Source organism: Anopheles coustani, chromosome 2 (assembly GCF_943734705.1).
Source record: "Anopheles coustani chromosome 2, idAnoCousDA_361_x.2, whole genome shotgun sequence".
Taxonomy (NCBI): domain Eukaryota; kingdom Metazoa; phylum Arthropoda; class Insecta; order Diptera; family Culicidae; genus Anopheles; species Anopheles coustani.
The window spans coordinates 54059836-54081771 of record NC_071289.1 but is presented as its reverse complement, the minus strand read 5'-3'; the positions used below and the strand labels follow the sequence as shown (position 1 = coordinate 54081771).

Here is a 21936-nt window from a genome sequence, read left to right as displayed (position 1 = left end):
GTCACGTTATGAATTAAACATGCCATGACCGTACGACACATGGCAACGTTGGTTACAGACGCTCGATTTAATTGCGATCTCATTCCGGTTCCATTCCCGGTCCAACAGCAATAGTCCAACGTCTACTGGCTAAAACGATGGCTAGCCCGTTTGCTCAGCGTTGTGTTTAGATTGTTCTGTTGGTTATTGGCATTACTTAATTTTATCGTTATCTCCGGACACCGGTGTGCTATAAAATGGTAACAAATCGGCACAGGGAAGTTGAATTGGCGATGGAGGTATGTTTTAGGTTTGGAAAGTGAAAAAAGCAAGACATATCGAATGGAAATAAAATATCACCATTCAAAAGTACCGTAAAGGAGCTCTAGGAAAGTTGGAAACATATGCCATAAAAATGTTAGTAACCATGCGTCTCAAGTTTTTGTGCGATATATTTCGGTACGAAGCAATTGCGAAATCGAGGAAGGATTTTTTGGAATTTTCAACTGGTGCGAAGTTGACTATTTGGTGTCTAACAGCGTCGTGGTGTCTAATTAACATAGTTGCATGCTTTAGAAACCTGCATAGAATGTTTTTTCATAATCAAAAAGCCTTAACGTTTTGTTATTTTTTGTAGTAGAAAACAAACTCAAGATTGGTTTGTCCCAAAAAAATTTCGAGTAATATTAGGGAAGATAGTAAAATTTTAAAATAAGACGATTTAATATTTATTTATTTCATAAAGGACGGCGTGGTCGTATTGCTAAAACGGTTTAATAGAAAGAAAGAAAACTGCTAATTGATACAGACTCTAATCTTGTTCCAGCATTATGCATTCTATGGACGTAACATGAACAGCCTTGTCAAAAACTTGTTTCACTAGAAACAATCTCAAAATCAGATAACGCAGTATAAATTGCTCTTGCCGTTCGGAGTTGTTTGTCGTGTAACTATGCACAGTAGACCTTCAGCAGCATCTCAGCAGTGATGCCGGATTTCAGGAATCTGTCGAAACCCGTGGGAAAGCTTGGCAAAGGCACGATGGGAAAGCTCATCTCTCTGCCCATCGTACCGCACGAATGTACAGTCAGTTGATCGTTGTCATAGGACGCGTGTTGATGAAGTTTTTGAAAAATGAAAACTTTACGAAACCGGGTATGGCACTGGCGTGGGGGGAATCATGGTGGCAGTGGTCATAAATCTTACCTTTTGCCGTTTTTGTGTCAGTAGCATTGCATCGCATCGAGTTGAACCGTGATAAAGTTGCGTAACGGATTTGGAGATTTCAATTGACGATTGTAAATAGTGGAAATGTTAGATAATGAGTGAAAAAGTCAAATTATTATTAAATTTTTGTGACATAAAGCAAACAATGCACTATTTAGTTATGTACAACGTTTGAAACACTAAAAAAATATTATAATTGTACAGACCAAATAACAAAACTTGCAGTGAATTTGGAAATAACCAAGGTTATTCTTATTAGTAACAATTTGTCATAACCGTTGATATTGTACAAAAGTGTTCGATTCTTTAAGCTGATTTTGTTCAACAACAAGAGTCAACAAGGAACAAACTGATAAAACGCCTTTAATCCCAAGGATGCAGAATTAGCCTTGGAATAAAATTGTATTATTCCAATTTTTTATTTCACTTTATCGAAGAGGCTTTGCCCTTCTCGCATCGTATTACATCATTCCAATTATCCTAAAGGAACAAGTGCGAAAGCAGCGAAAATCGCAAACCAAACCCAACGTCGAAACCCAAAGCCCTTTTCTCTACCCAGTGACCCAAATACCAGCCAGAGTTATGTTAACTGAAGATAAACGCCGAACCCATTAAAGAACGGTTTGCGGTGTTCGATGCAGCAACCTTATGGCTGCGGGAAGTAATCGAAGCACCGAGGACGAAGTCACGCAGCTTGTGGAGGATACTGGATATCGCGCTAACTGGAATTGATAGGCTGAACGGGGAAGGTTGTAATTAATTCATTCTTTTCCCATGAAACAACCACCTGAAAGTTGGTCAAACTGTTGAGGGTTTGGTTTTACACCGCCTAAGGGGAGGGACTTGTCGAAGAGGATGGAGCTAGTCGATCCTACACCGACGTCTAATTGGAAACAATGGACAGTGTATCCGTTTGTTTGGTGCTTGTCGGTGTAGACCCTGTAGGCTATCAACAGGTTTTTACCGACGGCACTGGCCAACCGAAACTGTCGGGCGAGCTAGTGGCAATGATTAAATGCTTACCGGGGACAGAAGTATCTCGTCGGTTCCGTCTGAATTCAATTTGCCTGATTCGGCCGTGGTTAGTACGACACCACAAACCTTGACCAAACGCGAGCAGAGTACAGAGGTGTGTTCCTCCAGGAAGCAAACGCTGGGAACGCGTGATTCCTATTCCTACCTATCGCTGTTGGTTCTATTCATTGCTGCAGATTCAGTGTTTTTTTTCTTCGGAGTTTACAACCATTTGTTGCGAGCTTTGCAGTGTGGTCAGTTAGGGAACTACAAGTTCCAGAGTTGTAAACGCTCCGGAAGCTGCACGCGGAATAAGATATTCCTTAATTCTTTTCTCGGGCCTCAATTGGCTAGCACAGATACAGTAATTAAGAGGGACGGTCTTCGGTGGGTTTTAGGGGGTAAAAATTCCAACGGCGTTTACATGTCGGAGTCGGTTTGTTGACAGCAGCTCCATAAAGCCCCCATCGAGGGTTGCAACGTCCACCCATGAGCCAAGGGTTTTTCCCTCGGGTTTGTACCGTTCGGCACCTGACGCTGGTATGTCTCTGGTCTCTAATACGACGGTTTGTCATTGAAATTCCACTTTCCCGTCCCTTTCGGATTCGACACCAGCGTAACGATGGGTCGTGGATCTTGCGATGGACCACCGGCCATTTGCTGATAAAGAAGCTGCTTTTATGGGGTTTTCCTTGGATAAGGTAATGCGTTTGGAGCGTTGGCGCATGTACGATCTTCCGTCTGCGATAACTAATTGAAAGTCGTAATGGAAAGTTGGACAAATTACGACGGGCTGGTGACCGTGGGCATCAACAACGGTTTTTAAGATGGTGGTGTACACCCTACGGAAGACCAAGCGGTATTGCTTGCAACGGCTAGTGATCCAGTAGCAGTAGCGGGATTGAATTTTCTGGGAAGTTGGTTTTGGGTAGCGCAATTAGATGGTTTATTGTATTCTCCTCGATATCCCTCGTAGTTATCGACGGGAAAGATTAAGTTCATGGACTTCTGGGGGTATCATCACGAAGAACGTGGTGAAGGTTGCGATGGCGAAGAATGATTTAATTATCTCCCTTCAATCAAGCAAGGCCTTAAACAAGAGTTTTCATTAAAACCTTCGACGACCTAACGCTGTTCATTTGGAGCTGCTGCATTTGGAAGCTTGTCCAATTATTAAAAACGCTTAGCTGTGGTGGTATTCCAGCCTCATCTACGAGATCTTTCCTTCAATACATGTCCGTTACTAATCAATAAACGATACCCTATGATCGTTTCCAGCTGTTCGAGGCAATCATAAAAATTTGGTAGGACCACGGACAGAATTCGGAAGCTTCAGGTCCTAAAGTAATTAATACGCCTATGGCCGCACGTTCTAGTTTACTGCGTTCTTGTTCAATTCCTCAACCGATTCTTCAGCATGCTTACGCAGGTTTCTGTTTTATGAGTCCCGTAGGGAAGGATAATAAATTATCACAAGATACTGTAAATCCATCGTAGAACGGAACACGGCCCGGATGAAACTCATTAGCGGGTGATGATGGAGGAAAGTTGTCTCGAGTTTTCCATCCCTTCACCGGAAGATCGATCAAAACAGGTGCAGTAAGTGGTTTTTTCTTCCTTGCAGCATTTAAGAACTAACCGTATTCGATTGATTTCGATGATTGATGGTTTATTTTGCTTTGTTGAGATAATCTTTTGCTTTTCAAAACTCCAGTACGGATTTCGCTGAGTGCGACACAATCGATCGATTTGTAATGACGATCATTAACTCAGGATTCTAATTCTAGCCAGGAAAGTATCGTGATTATGCTCACTTTCGCCGGGTCGAACTGCGACCGGAACTGATGCAATTCCATCGTAGTAGGAAGTATTTTTCGCTTCAAGTGCGGCCTGCTGGGAACTTTTCAACCACTTCCGCCGTAACTTTGCCCGATTTTGCCCGGTATGGTTTGATTAAATTACTCACCACCACCACCAAAAGAAACACGATCAGTCAGTTATGATTGGCAGGAACGTTTTCGGGGTTCCATCCCTGTCGGGTTCCGTTGAGTCGTAATGAACATATTACGATGGACCATTTACGATTCTCACTCGGATCCTCCCGGTTCGTTGGTTCTTGGCCGCGTGTATACCGTTATCGGTCCGGTGTTCGATGGTACTGATTGCTCAATTGGGCTATTGGTCAGCTTTCCAATTCATTGTCAGAATCGGTTCTAACTTTCTTTTTTCCCGCTATTACTGGAAGCGCTACGTCACTTACAAGTGTTTCTTCTCAAGCCCGGGTTCATTAATCTTACCCAAACACGGGGAAACGAGACGGCGCTGCATTTCACTGATTGGATTTTTGGGCTGGCGTTGAGTAATCGAAATAACGAGCTTCAATTTTCTGTCTATTGTTTAGAGAGTTTAAAAATTAATTGCTATTTCTTTTTTTGAAACCTCCGATCACAGCTTCCGTGAGCAACAATAGATGAATTCAGAAGCTAATAAGTATGTTGATAGGATTTGATAAAAAAGCAAGGACTAAAGAATCTCTTCGAAAGAATATGTAATAGGTACGCCTGAGATTCTACTAAAAGTCCAACGGAAGTTCAATAAAAATTAGTAAGGTAATTCACCTGATCTAAATGCAAAATCAATATTTCTTGTTATTTTCTTACAAATTCAAAAATCAATTATTCCATAACACCATGTCGGATTTCCTTGGTATTTTTCAATTGAAAAATATATTTTTAAGAGACGAATTGCAGCGCGTTGTTGACTATTTTTTAATTCCCTCTACAATGGCGGTGACGAGGCTGAGCAATCATGTATTTTTTCCATTGATATCCGGAATATCCTGGAACCTATAATACCACAATGTTTTATGTTTGAGCAGCCTGAGACTGCTACAGAACAAATAGATTCTGTAGGAAAAAAAATAAGCTCGCGATCAGGGCAAACTGAACGAATACGCTGGATTTGTACAGCCCGATAAAACCGATAATTCCTATTGTAACTTCTAATGTTTTGATACAAAAATTACGTTCAGCTCACATATTCTTAAAATTCTTTATAATGTTGTTTGGGTGCGCTTGCTTTATGTTTTATTTTTTCATCGCAACCTAGAAGTTCTTATTTTTTATTATAAATGAACAGTACATGGTAAAAATCAAATAAAACCGTCTATGAGTTGTGTAGACATAGTAGAATGTTATAAAATATGTACAAAACATATGAACTGTAGCGTTTCTGCTTCAGCTTGACCAATAAAGTGTTTGAGAATATACATATTGGAGAATACATTGGACAATAAATATTTTCTACATCTTTTTATCCAACTGAATGGCCATTTATTTATATCGATTATTGATATAACGTAAATGTGGTTATTTTTTTTTTCTTCAAAACGTTTCTCCACAGTGTTCATTAATCTATGTCTGAATGTAGCGTTATGCATCTAAACTTTTAACTCTCATGGTCAACAATCTGTGACAGGCTTCATGATTGGAGAATGTAAACTATGTGCAACTCGGTCTTTCATTGCTCTTTTAAATGTTTCTCGTGTTCCAGATGCGCTTACACATAACAAAAAAAGGAGCGAAGCATCGCGTTGGGATATGGGATATAAAAGATGGGTACAAAACTGCCATCACCCGGCTGCCATTAGGCCCACATTGAGCTTCTGTGGTCCGAAGCCGGGCGATCGAAGGACTTTAGGCGAGACGGGGGAAAACAAAGGCAATAAAAACCCGACCACGAGCAGACCGCAGGATTGACAGCTTTGGAATGCTTTGCCCGGAGCGGGCTACCATCGATGTCGATAGGGGGCCAAGGATCGCAATCAACAGCAATCGTGGCCGTCATCGCATACGGCGCTCTCCGAACGGGGCTTAAAAGGGTTTCAGGTTTCAGGTTTCCACGACGAGGGGGTTTCATCGAGTTTTCCCTCCACCGTGAGACTGGTGCTTGAAAAGTGGCCATCGTATTAAGTGGTCCGACAAGCGCATCAGTGATAAGAACGTACCCTAGGGGACTGGTACCATTTGGGTGGACAAAGGGCTCGAGGCCCCTAATGAAGATGGCACCGCTACTCTACGCGACGAGAGGCAGTCCGAGATGGAGATGGTTCTTGCGTTTCCATCGGTAATGCAATAATGATGTTATGGAATTGGGCAACAAATCTGAGTTGCGTACTCGTGGTCGGAGCCGGTCGTATGTGGAATGATTTCCCCGAAACGAACCCACTGGACCGTGATAACTTAATTAGTTTGTTCCCGGTCGTTCAAGCTTTAAGCTTAAAAGGGAACTTATTCCCATTAAATAGCCGATAACGATCAAGCTAAGAAAAGAGCAGCATGCTTTTAGCATCGTGTTTAGGTGGAACAGGGTATCTTTGGCTTCGTAGATCAAATTAAACGACTACTTCTTCTCACCGGTTTTTGAAACGTCATTTCGAACGGCGTGCTTCTGGCGAAACCTTTCCGCAAATTTGCATGTTCAGGCAATTATTTTCACTGCATCAAACAGAAGGAAGGAGCATGCCGCCTCAGCTTTGTAAAACACAGCCACGAGTGTGTCATTTGCATAGACGTGCCCCGGTTCGTTGAGAAAGGTAAATAAATTCATTCGCAAACGCTGGATTAAGAGGGCTAGTATTAAAATACGGTTCAATTTAAGAAAACCAAGAGTTTTGGGAGCCGGGCTGCAATCGGTACCCAGCGAAGCAGACGCGCACCCGTGCGCCCGGCAGCATGGGAATTTTTATGAGCAAACGCGGTAGCATAAACGCTTCCGGAGTGTGCCAAAATTTGTGCCAGTTTTGGTGCCGACCGATCATCCTTGACTTGGCTGACACCAAAAAAGCAGCAAAAAAACGGCAGAAACCAACGCAAATCGTACGACGGTCGAAGCGAATGTTGGCGGAAAATTAATCTCAACCGCAGCACGTGCACAGTCAGAAGTGTGCTTCTGGCGTGGGGTCGGGAAATTCAAACTTGTCTAAAACCAGGTTGGGGGGAGTTTTTTGTTCCGTTTTTCGGTTGTTTCCTATTTTGGAGGGTGATCAACGAAAAACGCGCCAAAAGAAAAGTGAACTGGTTTAAATTTGAGAAAAGAAAATTCCTACCAAACCATCTTTCCTCTCCCGCTACACCCTTGCACACCAACACGAATAAAAACACTCCCCTGCGTACGAGGATGCACGTGCACAACCCAGGAAAAAGGGTGGAAAGTGCCGAAATCTAGCAAATGTTGGCGCTTTAATTGAATCAAAATTATAGCGAGTGCCGCCGAGTTGCTCTTCTGCCGGTAGTTTTCCTTCTCTCTTTGGAAGTTTGGAGGAGGATGACTATTTGGAACACTTTACGGTTTTACGGGTTGGGATGAATTTTCACACCGCCTTCTAGTTGTTCTTTCTTCAACGTGCCCTGAACATTTTGACTATGCGCAATTGCACAAGGCCTAACGCGTTTATGACGATGTTGGCCGGCTCTTTTCTTTCCCTAGTTGTCGAAAGTTGTTTCGGTAATTTCACGACGATTTTCGCAGCCACCGTGGGTCGCGATCCGTTTGTGTTTACCTTAAGTGGACACACCGCAAAGAGTACACGAATGTTGGTCAAGGTTAGTCAAGAAACCTTGTTTTACATTTGTAGGTTACTTTTTAACTGTGGAGGTCAGGTCTGGATGACTTGCTGAATAAACCACAATCATTGTAATTATCATAGTGGGAATTTTGTGATGTTGTGTGAAAATGTGTACAATATGATACCCAGTGTGAAACGAAATTTTACTCAACAAAAACCACTCCATAAGCGAGACTCGTATACTAGAAAAGTTATAAAACCATTACGAGATTTGGCCTATAGTTTTACTAGGAATTGGATAATTTGGAGAAAGATAAAACTCAGTTTGGATTTTACGTTATCCAACATATTACTCAGCAATGTACTGTATTACCAAGTAAGGTCTCAAAAGTTGACATATAAAACTATACTGGTTTTAATCAAATTCCGTCAAAAATTCAAAACACTTCTCATATGTTTTAGTTCATCTAAGTCGTACCAGATTTTTCAACTAGTTTGATTTACTAATATTTTTCCCTAGTTTGATTTACTCAAACAAAAAATCAAGCTATACTCGTTTCGGTTGGCTGAACTAATTGGTTTTGCTCCCGAAACCCAACGGGAGGAAAGAGTATTAATTGGAACGCCACGCTTTTTCGGCCCCATTGCGCTTGTACAAAATGTTCGCTTGGCTTGGATTACAACGAGTCAACATTAAACCATTATCTCCTTTTCCTCCCTTGGACCTGTGGGTGGGTCGGAATTCTCGTGCGCCTTTGGAGTGGAGTGGAGTGAGCGAAAGCAAAACCTCGCCCAAATTCAGTCAATCGGATGTATAAAACTGTAAAATTCGCACATGAGTGTACATGGTTTGGGGTAGAAAAAACACCTAGATAAACTTATCGGTTCTTGTACATTGAGCTTAAATCTCATTACTAGGGGAAGCGTTAGTTTTTGTGAATTTTTTGATGAAATTTTTTTGTTGCTGGTTGTGTGCTGAACTAAACGGTATTCTATTAAATCTACTGATCATTCCCTTAATAACACGCTCGAACCGGTGCATGCGCTACAGCTGAAAGGCTTTTAATTAGGGCTTTGCTCCGTCAAAGGGCTAGCGGTGAAGCAGAACTGGGTTGGGGTGATTAACGAGTCGGGTCCAACGTAGAACATGATCGGTTCCGATTGATATTTTCCGTTTCCGTACAATAAACATGTATCCGTTCGTTCGGTGTACGGTTTATCATGGGCACCGAATAAAGCGAACCAACTGGATGCTAAAACAACTTCGTTTTTTCATTAAAATTCTTAGAAATTAAGACAAAGCTTAGTTAAGCTTCACTATTCTTACAATCATCTTGTCGATCTGAAGAGCTGAACAATTTAAAAAATTTAGCATCAAACTCGTAATTAATCATTCCTCGCAGGTCGTGATTCAATTAAGCAAACATTAAATGAAAACTCCACCTAATATGCATTCTCAATTAAAATTCAATTGAATAGAGCCTTAGGGCGCCAGAATCTCCAGTCAAATGTCATCGTTCATCGTAGCTGGCAGGAATTAGTAGCCCTGTGGCATTCTCTTGAGACTTCCGTTTGCTCACCTTTAATTTAATCGGTTGAGTCGCCGACGGCGCGCCTGGCGGAACAAGTTTCCCGAGGTGCGGGCTTCTTGTTTTTAGCTTACTGCTAAACTGCGCATACTCATCCAGGGCCCTGCCATGACTTCATCGGCCGTCGTGGATTGCGCCCGCGTGGACGGGCATTTCCGTGGAAAAGATGGCTAGGTCTTACGACTTTGTAGGCAGACGGGTAGCAAAGAGCAGAATAGAACGTTGCTCACTGTCAAACCCACACACGGACACGCACTGATCTACCCCGTAGCCTACGTCTGGCAAAAGGGTTCAGGGAGCAGCATGTTGTTGGCATTAATTTATATGCATCCCGACTGCAACAGGCGCACAGTGGTACAAGCGACGGAAGTTTTGGAAAAAAAATGTTCTGACTGATAATGGGAGTTTGGTAGGGTGACATTATGTACATCAAATAAGTCAAGTCAAAGTCGACAACCAAACCCATTGCATTCAAATATAATTATTTTCATAAAGAGGTAACTTAATGTCTGCTTTGAGTTCAAAGTTAGAAAAATAAAAGTAAAAGCATGGAAACCTCGTATGTGAAGGCATGGCCGAAGATAGTCTTTACGCAACGGAGAATAAGAGGAACAATGAAATAAACACAACATAAATTTTCCTTTCGAAGTATAAACACCATAACCTTCAAAATAAAGTGCTTCTGATGAAAATAGTGATTAGTGAAATATAGATTAAAACAGTGAATAAAAATTGTTTTATAACTTATCCCAAAAATTTAAACTACCTCTTCATACCTGCGTTTTACAAACAGGTCTTTTTAAAGGTACTCTTCGATCAGTTACCAACGTTTTATTCGTTGATAAACCTTTTTCAAAGCGGAAATCAAATATGAATACTGAGTTTTTTAGTTCTGGAAACGTTTTAATTCAAACATGTATGTTATAAACACACACTGGTTTTGCAAAAAGTCAAAAAGATTTTTATTGATTACGGGGTAAAAGTAAATTAAAAAATATACTCCTTGTTTTCTGCTGCTTATAATAGAATGTGCTCAGTGCTTGCTGAGAACTAAGAAAAAGATAAGTTTATGGCTTTAAGGTAATATTTTGTATCCCTAATCTCGTTCCCTGATTCTTTGTCATGTGCTGTTAGACTGAGTCCGGGCTCATGGGTCCAGGCTGTCTCTAACAATAGATACATTTCTCTGAAACAACAAAGTTATGCAATATAAACGCGCCATTTGAAGCCTCAGGGATTCCTGTGTGGCTTCGACAAGTACAACGCTGTTATTTACATGCCCGTCGAAACATGAAATGCCCGGTAGTTTCCTGTACCTTATCCCACTGTGCAGTCGCGCGAACCGCACGCAAAAGCCAACCAACTGCACGCGTGAGTGAGAAAATCAAAATGTTAAACAAATATGTGCTAGTGGTATGGTGTTGCCGCGAACGAAGGAAATGCAAAAACAAGAACCACGCATGCAATGTGAAGCCACTGCGAACCTGCAGCTCAAACACGTTTGCACGCTGGCAAATGCTTCGATTTATTGCTGCGATTTTGTGGCCTGATGCTTTTGGTGTGTTTTATTTATATCGTCAATTTGCTAGAACTTGTTCTGTATTCTCTTCACTCACTTGCCCTCTGCCTGGTAGGCAGATGATATTGCTGGATAGATTGTGTAGGAATAACGCTTTGCTTTGCTTCAGCGGCTATGAAATCGGCGATGAGGAAGGTTTATGCAAATTGAGAAAAATAGTTTTGCAATCCTAACGTTTTTATTTTACAGAACCCACCCATCCGGAGGGGTAACGTCTTTGTTTCTGTTTCATTTTGTCTCTATTCGGAAGGCGGACCGAGCGCAAAGGGGTTAGCAAAGGTATCGCAGATTTCTTCTCCACATTCCACACGTCACATTGATCGAGCTGTCAATTTTATCACTATCTGTCGGGCGATTTTCACTCGATTGCTTGACCCTACCTTTACCGAGTTGGATCGAAGGGGAAAACGTTCAAACGATTATAGTAATAGCCACACTGGTGCTTCCTTTTTCTTCCTATCGTTTACCATGGGAAGGGAAAATCGATGGCCCTTGCCGATTCGTCTTTAGGTGAAATTCGCTGAAACCGTGATCGATGTGAGCCTTTGCCGCGGTAAAGTTCGAATGGCGACCCGCTGGAGTGTTGAGTCAGTTATCTGTCAGTTTATCGATCCGTCTATCGGGCGCGCTCTTCAATTTAGGCGGCACCAATGCAGATCGCGCGAACATTCAGCGGAAGGGTTATGATTTGGCCGTAAAAATGTGCACGCTTCTGGCTATGAAGAATCCAACACTCCCCACAGCTTCCCCTTCCTTCCTACCATCAGCGTCAGGCGCATGTTCGAAAAACGGTTCTTCGCACCTCTATCCATATCGCCGAGACAGCCAATGTTCCGATGTAGAACATTTTTAATCGCAAAATCTCGTGTGCACTTTTTGCATCCCCTCAATCCTGGCGCCGCTCACTGCTCACATCTCCCACCCTTGCGGCAAAGTACCAAGGTAGTGGTCATAATTTACACGTCTTGCGCAAAGTAGCTTCGAGAAAGGGGTTCGCTGCTCACCGTCCGTGCAATATCTTCGGACGGAACTTGGGCGCCTGCTGGGAAGTCGGCGACTTGCTGCAGTGGCTGCACTAGGATCATTACTCACCCATTGATTTACCCACCTGGTGCAAGCGTTACGCGTCGCGGGCGTTTTGCAAAGGGGAAGCAAACTGGGGAAAATCAACCACCGACGGAAGACAGAACTTGCTTCAGGAACTTCTTTCAGGCCAGCAAGGTACAGCGCGCCATGCCAGACTGAAGGCGATAAATCGTAATGATCATGAGCTGATGTTGATGTCGATCATTACTCACCACCATCAGATTGATGTTGTCGAACAGTGAATTTAATGTTGCTGCGGGAGAATGGATAGCTTTTCTTCTTATGTGCCCCAATCGAGATCTTTGCTTTGTTGAAGCCTAATTCGTATCATACTTAAATAAGAGTAATTCATCAAAGTAGCCTCAGTTCAAAGTCTAACAATATGGTAGATTTTAAAGACTTTTCCAGGTTTAATATTTTAGTAAACTATTCGAGATAAATAAAACAGTTCTATAAACGTTCTTACGTATATATCCATCTTTTCAGTGACTATCTTCGGCGTCAACTCCAATCTGAGAAGAAGAAGCGTTGATGTGCCTCTCATAGGTATTATCTGGAAACACCCTCACAAGGGGTCGGCTGAAAGCTTGCTTATCAGATTCAAATCACCATCGCACAGCCTTGCCGATACTGCCAGCCGTACCTCATAAACTCCATGACGACCAATTGAGGGACCTCGTTGGTCGTTGATTCCCATGAGTTGGCGAATTCAAAGGAGCCCCTTTTTTCTCACCAACCAAGAGTTCACCATGGGAAGGTCTGCTGATGAGTGGCGCATTATGAAACGCCGCTGCATTGAATTGTTATGCGCGAAAATTGCATCTTCGCTGCGCTGTGAGTCTGTGTGTTTGTGGGTGTGGCCGATTTGGGTGCTAGTCCGCTCCGAACTATATGCTAGGAAAATGTAGCACTTTTTCTACAGCATCATTCGCTTTGTTCGCAGTACCGTAGTAGCTCGTTTAGACTCTAAGGTTTACTAACGCAAAAACATTTTTCAAACCAAGTGAACTAACACTAAACAATTAATAACAATAACTTGAAGTAGAATATTAAACGTAGCTAAATAGAAACGGGAAAGACTGTTAAACAAAACACAACTCTCAATAAGAAAAATAAACCATACTACTTAATAATAGTCGTGAAAATGATCAACATATAGCAAATAAAAGGAACGGCACCGGAGAAGATCGTGGTACCGTTTACTGTCGTAAGAGCAAAATCAAATACAAGCGTCGGGGCTGTTTTGTGAATTGGTCTGGCAAACATCAATAACAGGAAATCTCACAGCGCGGTTCCGTCAGCACAGGAAAGAAAAATTGCGCAAGCCGTAAAAACCACCGACACACTTCAGGAATAACTCATCTGACCATGCACAAAGCCAGCTAGTCCGCCCAGAATGGCAAAAAGGCACGTATCGTATAAGGAAGCTTGTCATTGACGCCTTTTTCGAGGCCGCCCCGGCAAGACAAGTCCTACGCGCTCGCGCTGGCTGGTGGTCAATCGTCGACCGTCGGGAGGGGTCCCGAGAAGCCCACCAACCATACTGCAGACAACAACGCCACCCCGGCAGTGCATCCCACTTTGAAAACGACCGCGCATGGCCGAACGGAGCTTGGAAGGTTCGTCACCCGACAAGCGTTGAAATCTTTCACGGACGGAAAGATTGCCGGTTCGTGCGACGCGGGACAACGCAGGCGTGGGGGAAAAGGATGAGAAGGACGAAAATGAGTCGCTCCTCTAACAAACCCACGTCACCGTTCATTGCCAGAGGTGGATAAACCTTTTACTGGCGTTGGGTTTATCCATGTGGTTGTGTGACTGTGTTGGTTAGCTGTCAGTATTGTTTGCTCATCGAAGTAGTTCGTGTTAGGTGTCAACCCATCTTCTCGACAATCTGAGGCATTGATGGGACAAGCTGAAGGCCAAATGCGTTTCAAGGTAGTTCTATTTCGCTCGGATCTGAAAGGAAATGGGTTGAATGCCGCATTGATGTATTTTACTGTTAGTTCGATTAATGTGTAAATCGAATATATATGTTTTGCTATTCTATCACTGAAGGAATGCTTATTATTTTTATTACTTGAATATTTTATTACAATTTCTGTTCTTGAAACGTGTGAGCACTTTGTATTAGAACTGTTAACTAGAGTTTTAGTAAAACAAAACATATATAAGTGACCTTAAGGATCACAGGATCAGGACAACAAACAGGAAAAAACAGGATTACACAAAAATTATGACAATTTAAAACGACTGTAATTCAATGGTACTTATTTTCAAGTATATTTATTGCCCTAGAAAAGGAATTTACCATTTCGCCTCGTGTCGACATTCTTGACCTTGCTCACAAAGGTCACGAAGAAAATTAAATGCGCTTCCATATTTTCCAGTTCGTAACCGTTGGTTGGGTTAGGGAACGTGTTGCTGTATAAGCTTATTCTTATGCTGTATTACACCAAATGAAATGATTCTTCCCGTGGTGGCATTCCCTGAGGTTATCGCCGAGGTCAATATGAAAATTATTTTAAGTACGTTGGTTACAATCGAACTTCATGTATCATGTGAAGTGGAAACCCCACCAACAAAACCCTGCCCTTAAAAAGCAAGAGTTTACTGCGAGAAGCTTTGCGATAGTTATTTTTCTCGATGATCCGACGAATTCCCTGCTTTTCTAAGCTAAGAAAGATTGGCATTTGAAGCAAAGAAAAAAACGTTAGTCTGCGTCATCACGGGATGGAGAAAGTTTTGCATCTGCCAGCGAGCTGCCGCTCGCGAACATCCCGTCTTAAGATTGCTTGGCTACGCCGGCTAGAAACAGTTCCGCTCGTAAAGCGGTACGGGGTTCGCCATGATGTCATGCTTGTTAGGCGGATGCAAGCTGCTTTCCGAGCGAAACCGTACAGCACAATGGTTCGACACATTGTGTTTGGATATAATTGGTGTCGTTAGGGCGCGATCCCAGCCCTTTTGAGTGGGCTCATTAATGCGGCGCACCATCGATGGGAATGGTGGGAGATCATTTTCCTTGCACGTGAGGTCGATCGGGTGGATGGATGTGTTTTTTTTTTATTTCGGGAAGTGTGGACAACACTCAGTGGCGTCAGCTGGCAAGGAAAAATCTCTCCCAAGTGAAAGTAGTGGCCGGACTGGGGATATGGGAAAAATGGGAAAGCAAAGGCAGGAAAAACAACCGGCACGACGCTGGCTAAAATAAGAAAATAAAAACGCGTTAGCGAAAGTGAGTTATCGAAGCACCCCTGGGATTGTGTTGTGTCCAGGAGATAAAAAAACGACACGGAAGGTTGCAATAAGCCGGGCAGCTTCGCTTTATGGCTTCCGTCGTTTGCTGGTTTGGAGCGATATTTCAACTTTCTCCAAGCATCACGCCGGTTCACGGGGAAAGATGTATGCGTCCGCTGACGAAAAGCCTAAGAACGGAACGGGTCAGAACAATGGTTCACGTTGAACATTTGGTTCTATTTTCATTTTTGCTCAAACTGCCTTATCTCTTCTTTCCGTTTCATCGTGAAGTTTTAATAAAATGGCTAAAGTCAATGAGCTGAACCCAGGGACTGAATATTTATAAATTTAAAGAAAAGACTTCTGTGAGCAGCAAAGCGAGGAGCCTTTTGGTATATTCATGGGGAGGGCAGGAAATTTGTTTTAATTTCCTTCGATTCCACAACAAATCCGAGAACACTACTTTTTCGACCACAGAGCGAAAACTAACCGAGCGGAAGTCCGTCCCATCCGTGGGACGGAACGGTGCGTCATCTGACACCGTTGGACGAAGATTCGTATAGATCTCACGCCAAACGATGGCAAGGTAAGGGTGGTTTGTCATAATGAAATACTTCCCACAACGACGGGACAACCAAGGTGATGCGAGGGCTGCGAGATAGTCAACCGGCCATTATCGTATGACTACCGTTTCAGTCACTCTACGCTACCGATTTCCGTTTCCGTTTGCGAAACAAACGGCATTCGATCTTTCATGCGATACTGGAATAACATGATAGAACACAAACTATGAGCTCCATGCAAGGGGGGGGGGGAGGGACGAACTTAAGTTTTCATTAAGTTTAGACATACAGCAGCAAGGGAAAATAACCTTTGTCTTAAACCTCGGGCTTGACTATCCAGAAATTAAGCCAGACTTCTCAGTCTCCCAAGCAGACTTGATAATTTGCAGATGATCTCTTCGGTCCTTGTGTATACGCGTAATTAACAAAACATACACCTTCGACGTTGTACCGTGATGACAACGTGACATCGTGGCCGGTGTTGAAACACTGACTACGATCAAGTTGTAGCAGAGCCATAATTGCTTGTTCCGTCGCCCGTGTTTATCATGCATTGCACCAAGTGGTGGTGGATGTAAGAAAAATTTCCCACCATGACAGTGCCCGTCACGTCCACCTCCTTATATTTCCTCTCCCTTTCTTGTTGGAAGGATTCGTTGCAATAGGCGCAGAATCGCAAGCGATGGAATCGAGCAAGAATTTCGCTTTTACTCGGTCGTTCGTGCGATCGTGGCTTTGGGGAGTAGTGGCGACGAAGCCTCTCAATTATTTCGCTTTTTCTTACGCCCTCCGCAGCTCGGATTTGTTTCTCAGGAAGAAGGAAAAAAGTAAACACATGGAAACTCCAACCATTCGTTGACCGACGGCTCAGAATATTCTTGGGCAGCGCTAATGGAAGCGAATGATATGTTGGGAGTGCTGGTTGTTGTTTTTTCCTCTGTAACTCAAATGCATCGTTGGTGATGAGCAGGGAAAGGCACTGCACAAGCTCGTGATAAACGCATGGAAGCAAAGCAGCAGGGGAAAAAACGCTACGAAGTCGAAGCGATAATACGACCCAGCCTGTATAAATCATATTGCCATATTTCCGTTCCACCGGCTGCGATACGTGACGACGTCATCCGTGCAGCCGACGGCGGCGGCGGCTCGGCGACGGTGACCACCGGCTCGAAAAGAATTGGTTGGTTCCGCAAGAAAGGGATAGGCCGGGACGAACGATTCCGCATGGTTTGACCGACCGTCGGACGTCGTGGCGGCGCGCCGAGCAAATATGGAATCTTCGAGCCATAAATCAGTCAACCAGAGTCGAAGATTGTGAAGCTTCGCCCCGGCAGATTCGGGCCGCACGTAAGGCGATGGGCGGAAGCCCGGAATATCTGTGTTGGAGTGTGGCATTTGTGACAAATGCAGGATAAACACGTTCCTGGTGATTTGTTGGACTGCGATACAAACAAATTATAAATCGTGGTTCAATGGCTTTCCAAAAACTTAATTTGATACAATGTGCTCGATGAAAACCTTCGTTTTTAATGCGGCATTATTTTTACTTATATATTGGCTACTGCAGTTTCAAAGTTGTCCTTTGTCGACTAGCGGCCGTCATAACAAAGTAGCTATACACATAATTTCTGTTAAGTTTCCCCCGTAGAAAATCAAATTCAGACGTGATATTCCAAAAGGTCGTGCAAAAACGTGTTTTACAAGTTCGTCTATTTGAGGTTTCCTTCCTCTGCTTTCCATCCAATCACGTAACCAGTTACAAATCAATGAAGCATTTAACGTCCAATATTGGAAGGTTGGCAAATCAAACGGACTCGAATGCAAACGACGAAGCTAAATAGGTAGAGTAAATAAGACTGTCTCCAGTATATTAAGGCAGAGGAAACGAAACAGACAAAAAAAGGTAGCGAAATCAAAGAAGACCGGAGAAGCGTGACTGGAGGAGTGGAGCGAAAGCAATCGATAAACTCCTCGGCACCATTGCCGGGCATGGCCATCCGGGACTGCATTTCCGCAGGGTGATGTCATAGTCAATGTCAACGTCGTTCATCGAACGGTCAAATGCGAACATGCGACGCAAATGACACTCACCTAAAACGTTCAAATGAAAGATCACGAGCTGCGAGACGGAGCATACCCGGACGACAATGTTGTGCCGTCCGTGCTGGTTGTGCATGCAATCGCATTGAAGCCGGTTTGGGGGCGCTTTTGGAGGCGAATCGATGACGACATCCCCACCGATTAATTTTGTCCATGCGGTAGCCCGGTTGCGGGAATTGCCGCTTGCAGATGCCGGGGAGTCGTTTCGTTGTCGCGCTGCGTTGAGATTTGTACGCTCCGCGGTGACTCCAATGCTCAAAGAGCGCACGAACCGCAGCTCACCGGCTTCGTGAATATTTTTTGCGCGTACGATGGAAGCAAAAAGGGGAGCAATAAGAAAGGTACCAAAGGCACCCTTCTCTCCTACAACATCTACCGGAGTCCGGTGGCTCACGGTCAAGCCAACTCTCCGTAGATGGACGTGACGCGGCGATGTTTACGGCCAGATCGTGCGTGGCGCAATGAGTCAATATTTATGTCGACCATCGTCCACAGAAGGACCTCGGGGCCTACGACTGGTACGTGGCAAGGCCTGATCGTAGCTGTGTGTGAGAGGAAAGTTTCCTTTTTCGGCTCGGCTATGCTAATGGAACAATGAGGCCAGGGAACGGCTTAAATCGTGGTTTCTGGCAGCTGGTGACAAATTGTAAGTTTGATCCTTTTAATAGACTTGTAGTGCGAGTAGCACATGGTCATGAATAGAACATGGTTGAAAAACCCTCTGTACACATATGTTTCAAAGGATTTCCTCATGAAGTCCAAAGTTTTGGCGCAAGCTTGTTTGGCACATAACCAATTTGTCCTCAACCTTTTCGCAAAGTAAAATTAAACAAAAAACTCGATACAATTCCTTGTGCAATTCGCGTCCGAAACACAAAATCTCAACCATGGTCCATTTACCAGTCGCGTCTGGGTGCGCCTACACGCAAACCCCAAACCGGTCCGGGTGCCTTTTTCAGACGACGCAATCCGCGCGAAGGTTGACTCGCTGACAAGTCGTCGGATTTGACTGTTTTGTCGAGATTAACTTACCTTTCGCTTCACAGCTGGCCACGGCCAACAGTATGCTGGCTAGCGTGTAGAATAACTGCCTCATGATCACGTTGAGATTGGCTGCCGTCGACTGCAGGAACAAAACTTGACTTGAAACACACTAAGCGCTACACTACACACTGTTGCTACACAAATTATGCACTAAGCTTCACTAACACGCGCCCACAACGGCAGGGAAAGGGTACCGAGCAAGCTCGTTCGAACGATTTCAATGCTCACCACTGCAAGTGACGAACCCTTTTCGGGGGTGAATATTTACTGAAGTGCTCGGACTGAGTTATGTAATGCGCTGAGCTGAGCTTGCAAACTCAACGCTCTAGCCAAACAGCCGTCCCATAGACGCAACGGCCACGCAAGCACCTTTCAAGATTGGAACACACCTTCGCACTAACCGGGGGCACACTCTACTGTAATTACGCCTCGAGACTTTATGCTCTTTTGCATGCACTGCTGAATCACTGCACTTTTTCGGTTTCAGTAGGGCTGCAAAGTATAAGAAAATAGAAATAGGAAAAAAGCTCACCTCGTTACGTACTTGCAGCGGGCGATGTTCACTGTTTTGTACAGTTGAGTATTTTTCTAACCAATACGACGATCGGAGCTCATTGTTTTATTGAGTCAAGCTTCCTCCACAAACCATACCGTGCAATGCGATAGGCGTGTCCTGGAAATTGAGCTTTCAACAGCCGTATACAAACATGATGTGAACATGACACAATACTACTCACATGGTGCTTATGTTGGATTGGAAATACATTTTTTTTTTGCTTATCAATAATAATTATTAATTAATTTTTTAAAAACTACCGTTCTTTTTACAAAGATGAAGAATGGCAAACATATAGTACACAAACAATGGAACCCGATGAAGGATTTACACTATGGTAATAATGGACTAGAGCACAACCGATATTCCAGGAAATTCATACAAACTCAAATTATTATTCAAGTATGTTCGTGGTAAGCAAACCCCTTCATTGAAAGCTGCCGATACTGAGCTTCTGTTTCAATCAAATAAAAAACCGCATTGTACTATCACACAGAAAACTGCATCACCGCATCGAGAGTAATAAATAATAACCACCATAGTCTCACAATTTCTTAGGTTCCCTCGTCGGGTTTATATATTTCTTTGCTTTTCCCTCCCTTGCAAGATCTCCCTCTTTGTTGATAGCGAGCTGCGCGTACATTTGTGATTCCGGTGTGAATTGCTTTCCATTCTCCCGCGAGCCACAGAAACAATCACCCCGGACTGTTCCGCCGCTCAACACAAACACACTTGCACTTGCGGAGGGTGCGCGGGGTGGGCGCCTTAGAATCCAGATCGAGGATCGGGGCACTGATAAACGTAACCAGCGGCAGAATCCGACAGCGAAAAGTGAAGGAGGTAGTGCAAAAAGGAACGAATCTCCACATCAGTTCGGGGTGATTTTTTTGCAATCTCCCGCGAAAAAGATTGCCACAATCTGTTTTTGCCGATTTCTGCACTCACACAAACACCCACTCAAACACACAGGGCCAACAAAATCATCATCCGCCATCAACCGTTGGGAACCGATCGATGCTAACCCGCTTTGTTGATCACGAGCCGAGGCCACCCGCAGCAACCGATACGATGTGTACTAAACCGGCACAAAATATACCCTCGCTGGAGACGAAACTGATCTTCTCGTTCGCAACACCACCAGGGCTCCGATAATGTATGCAACCCACCACTGCGCCTCACACCAGAAAAAAAACCACTATGCAACGTTTCTTAGCCGTGCGAACAGCGAAACGGAAGACAAAGTGAAGCTACCTTCTCCGAACAGCGGTTCAAGACGAACTGAGCGAAACCGGCTCGACGGTAACGTTTCTACGCGGACGCGCGCGTCTTCGGGGTTCGGGCGCACGAGATCGTATGGCGATCGCTAGCGTTCGCGAGTTCGCGTTCTCACTAGAGAAGTTGGACCAGATGAAAAAAAAAAAAGAAGGAGCGCAGAAGAATGGCTTGGGGCTTTCAGTTTATTCCTTCTTGAAATGCGAAGGACGAAGTTTTTTGTAAGGATTAATTTTTCAACTGTTTTCTGTTGGTTCTTGCGTTCGCGCGACATACTTCGGCGTGAAACTGGTTTTGAGATGAAGGAGCAAAACATCTTGAATATGTTCCCAGACTTTCTCTCATTAAAATTCTTGTACGTTCTGTTTGGCGTTTTCAGGATTAAAATTATAATAATCCTGAAAAAAACAAGACCTATTTCTAGACCGTAACTTTTTTTAGACTCTTAAGCAAAGCTTACATATAGTTTTAGAGATTATGTAACTAGAAAAAACTTGGAGATTTGAATGCGTTTGTTCAGATTCTTCGCAATATTTTTTCCTTGAAAGGATTTTCTATGTTTTCTTTGACAAGATATTGTAGATAGAAAGACAGCTTAGTTGTTTGCTTCTAGTATAATGATAAGCAAATTACAATTAAGAGACGATGCACTGAATTGCGCATTGGCCATGTATGAAGCATGCATGTTCGATTTCATTTTATTTTGTTTTGCTAATTTCACATGATTAAGCATCTTTATACTGGCCTCTTAATACTTGTAGATATATTTCATATCTAGTGTACCTTAAACATGACAAATTTCCTACCATCAGTTGGAATTCTTCAGTTCAGTAGTGGTTACTGAATGCTGTATTATCTCTTAGGGAACCGTTTCTTGCATCGCGGGCTAGGGAAGTTTACCGCAGAATGTTGAATAATAAATTGTCTACACCATTGGACCTCTCTGTTCGATTCGCGTGCTGACCTTTTTCATCCAAGACGATCAGTATATCGTAACTTAGTGGTTTTCCCAAGAGTCTTTACGATCGGGAGGTAATATTCTATTGCAAGCAGTAAGTGAAGGACTTTCGGTGATAATTTTAAAGGAAGCAGATGCCCTTTCTGTTCCAAACCGGCGCCAT

The 21936-nt window shown here is 43.5% G+C and overlaps 1 protein-coding gene across 1 annotated transcript in view; it reads right to left on the bottom strand.

Moving 5' to 3' along the window:
* Window positions 1-21936, bottom strand: part of LOC131264640 (uncharacterized) — a 57125-nt gene extending 35189 nt beyond the window's left edge. The window contains exons 1-2 of the mRNA XM_058266909.1: window positions 21928-21936; window positions 18976-19066 (exon numbers count right to left, since the gene is read on the bottom strand). Of these exons, the coding sequence (XP_058122892.1) occupies window positions 18976-19066; window positions 21928-21936 (100 nt within the window). The remainder of the gene's footprint in view (window positions 1-18975; window positions 19067-21927) is intronic.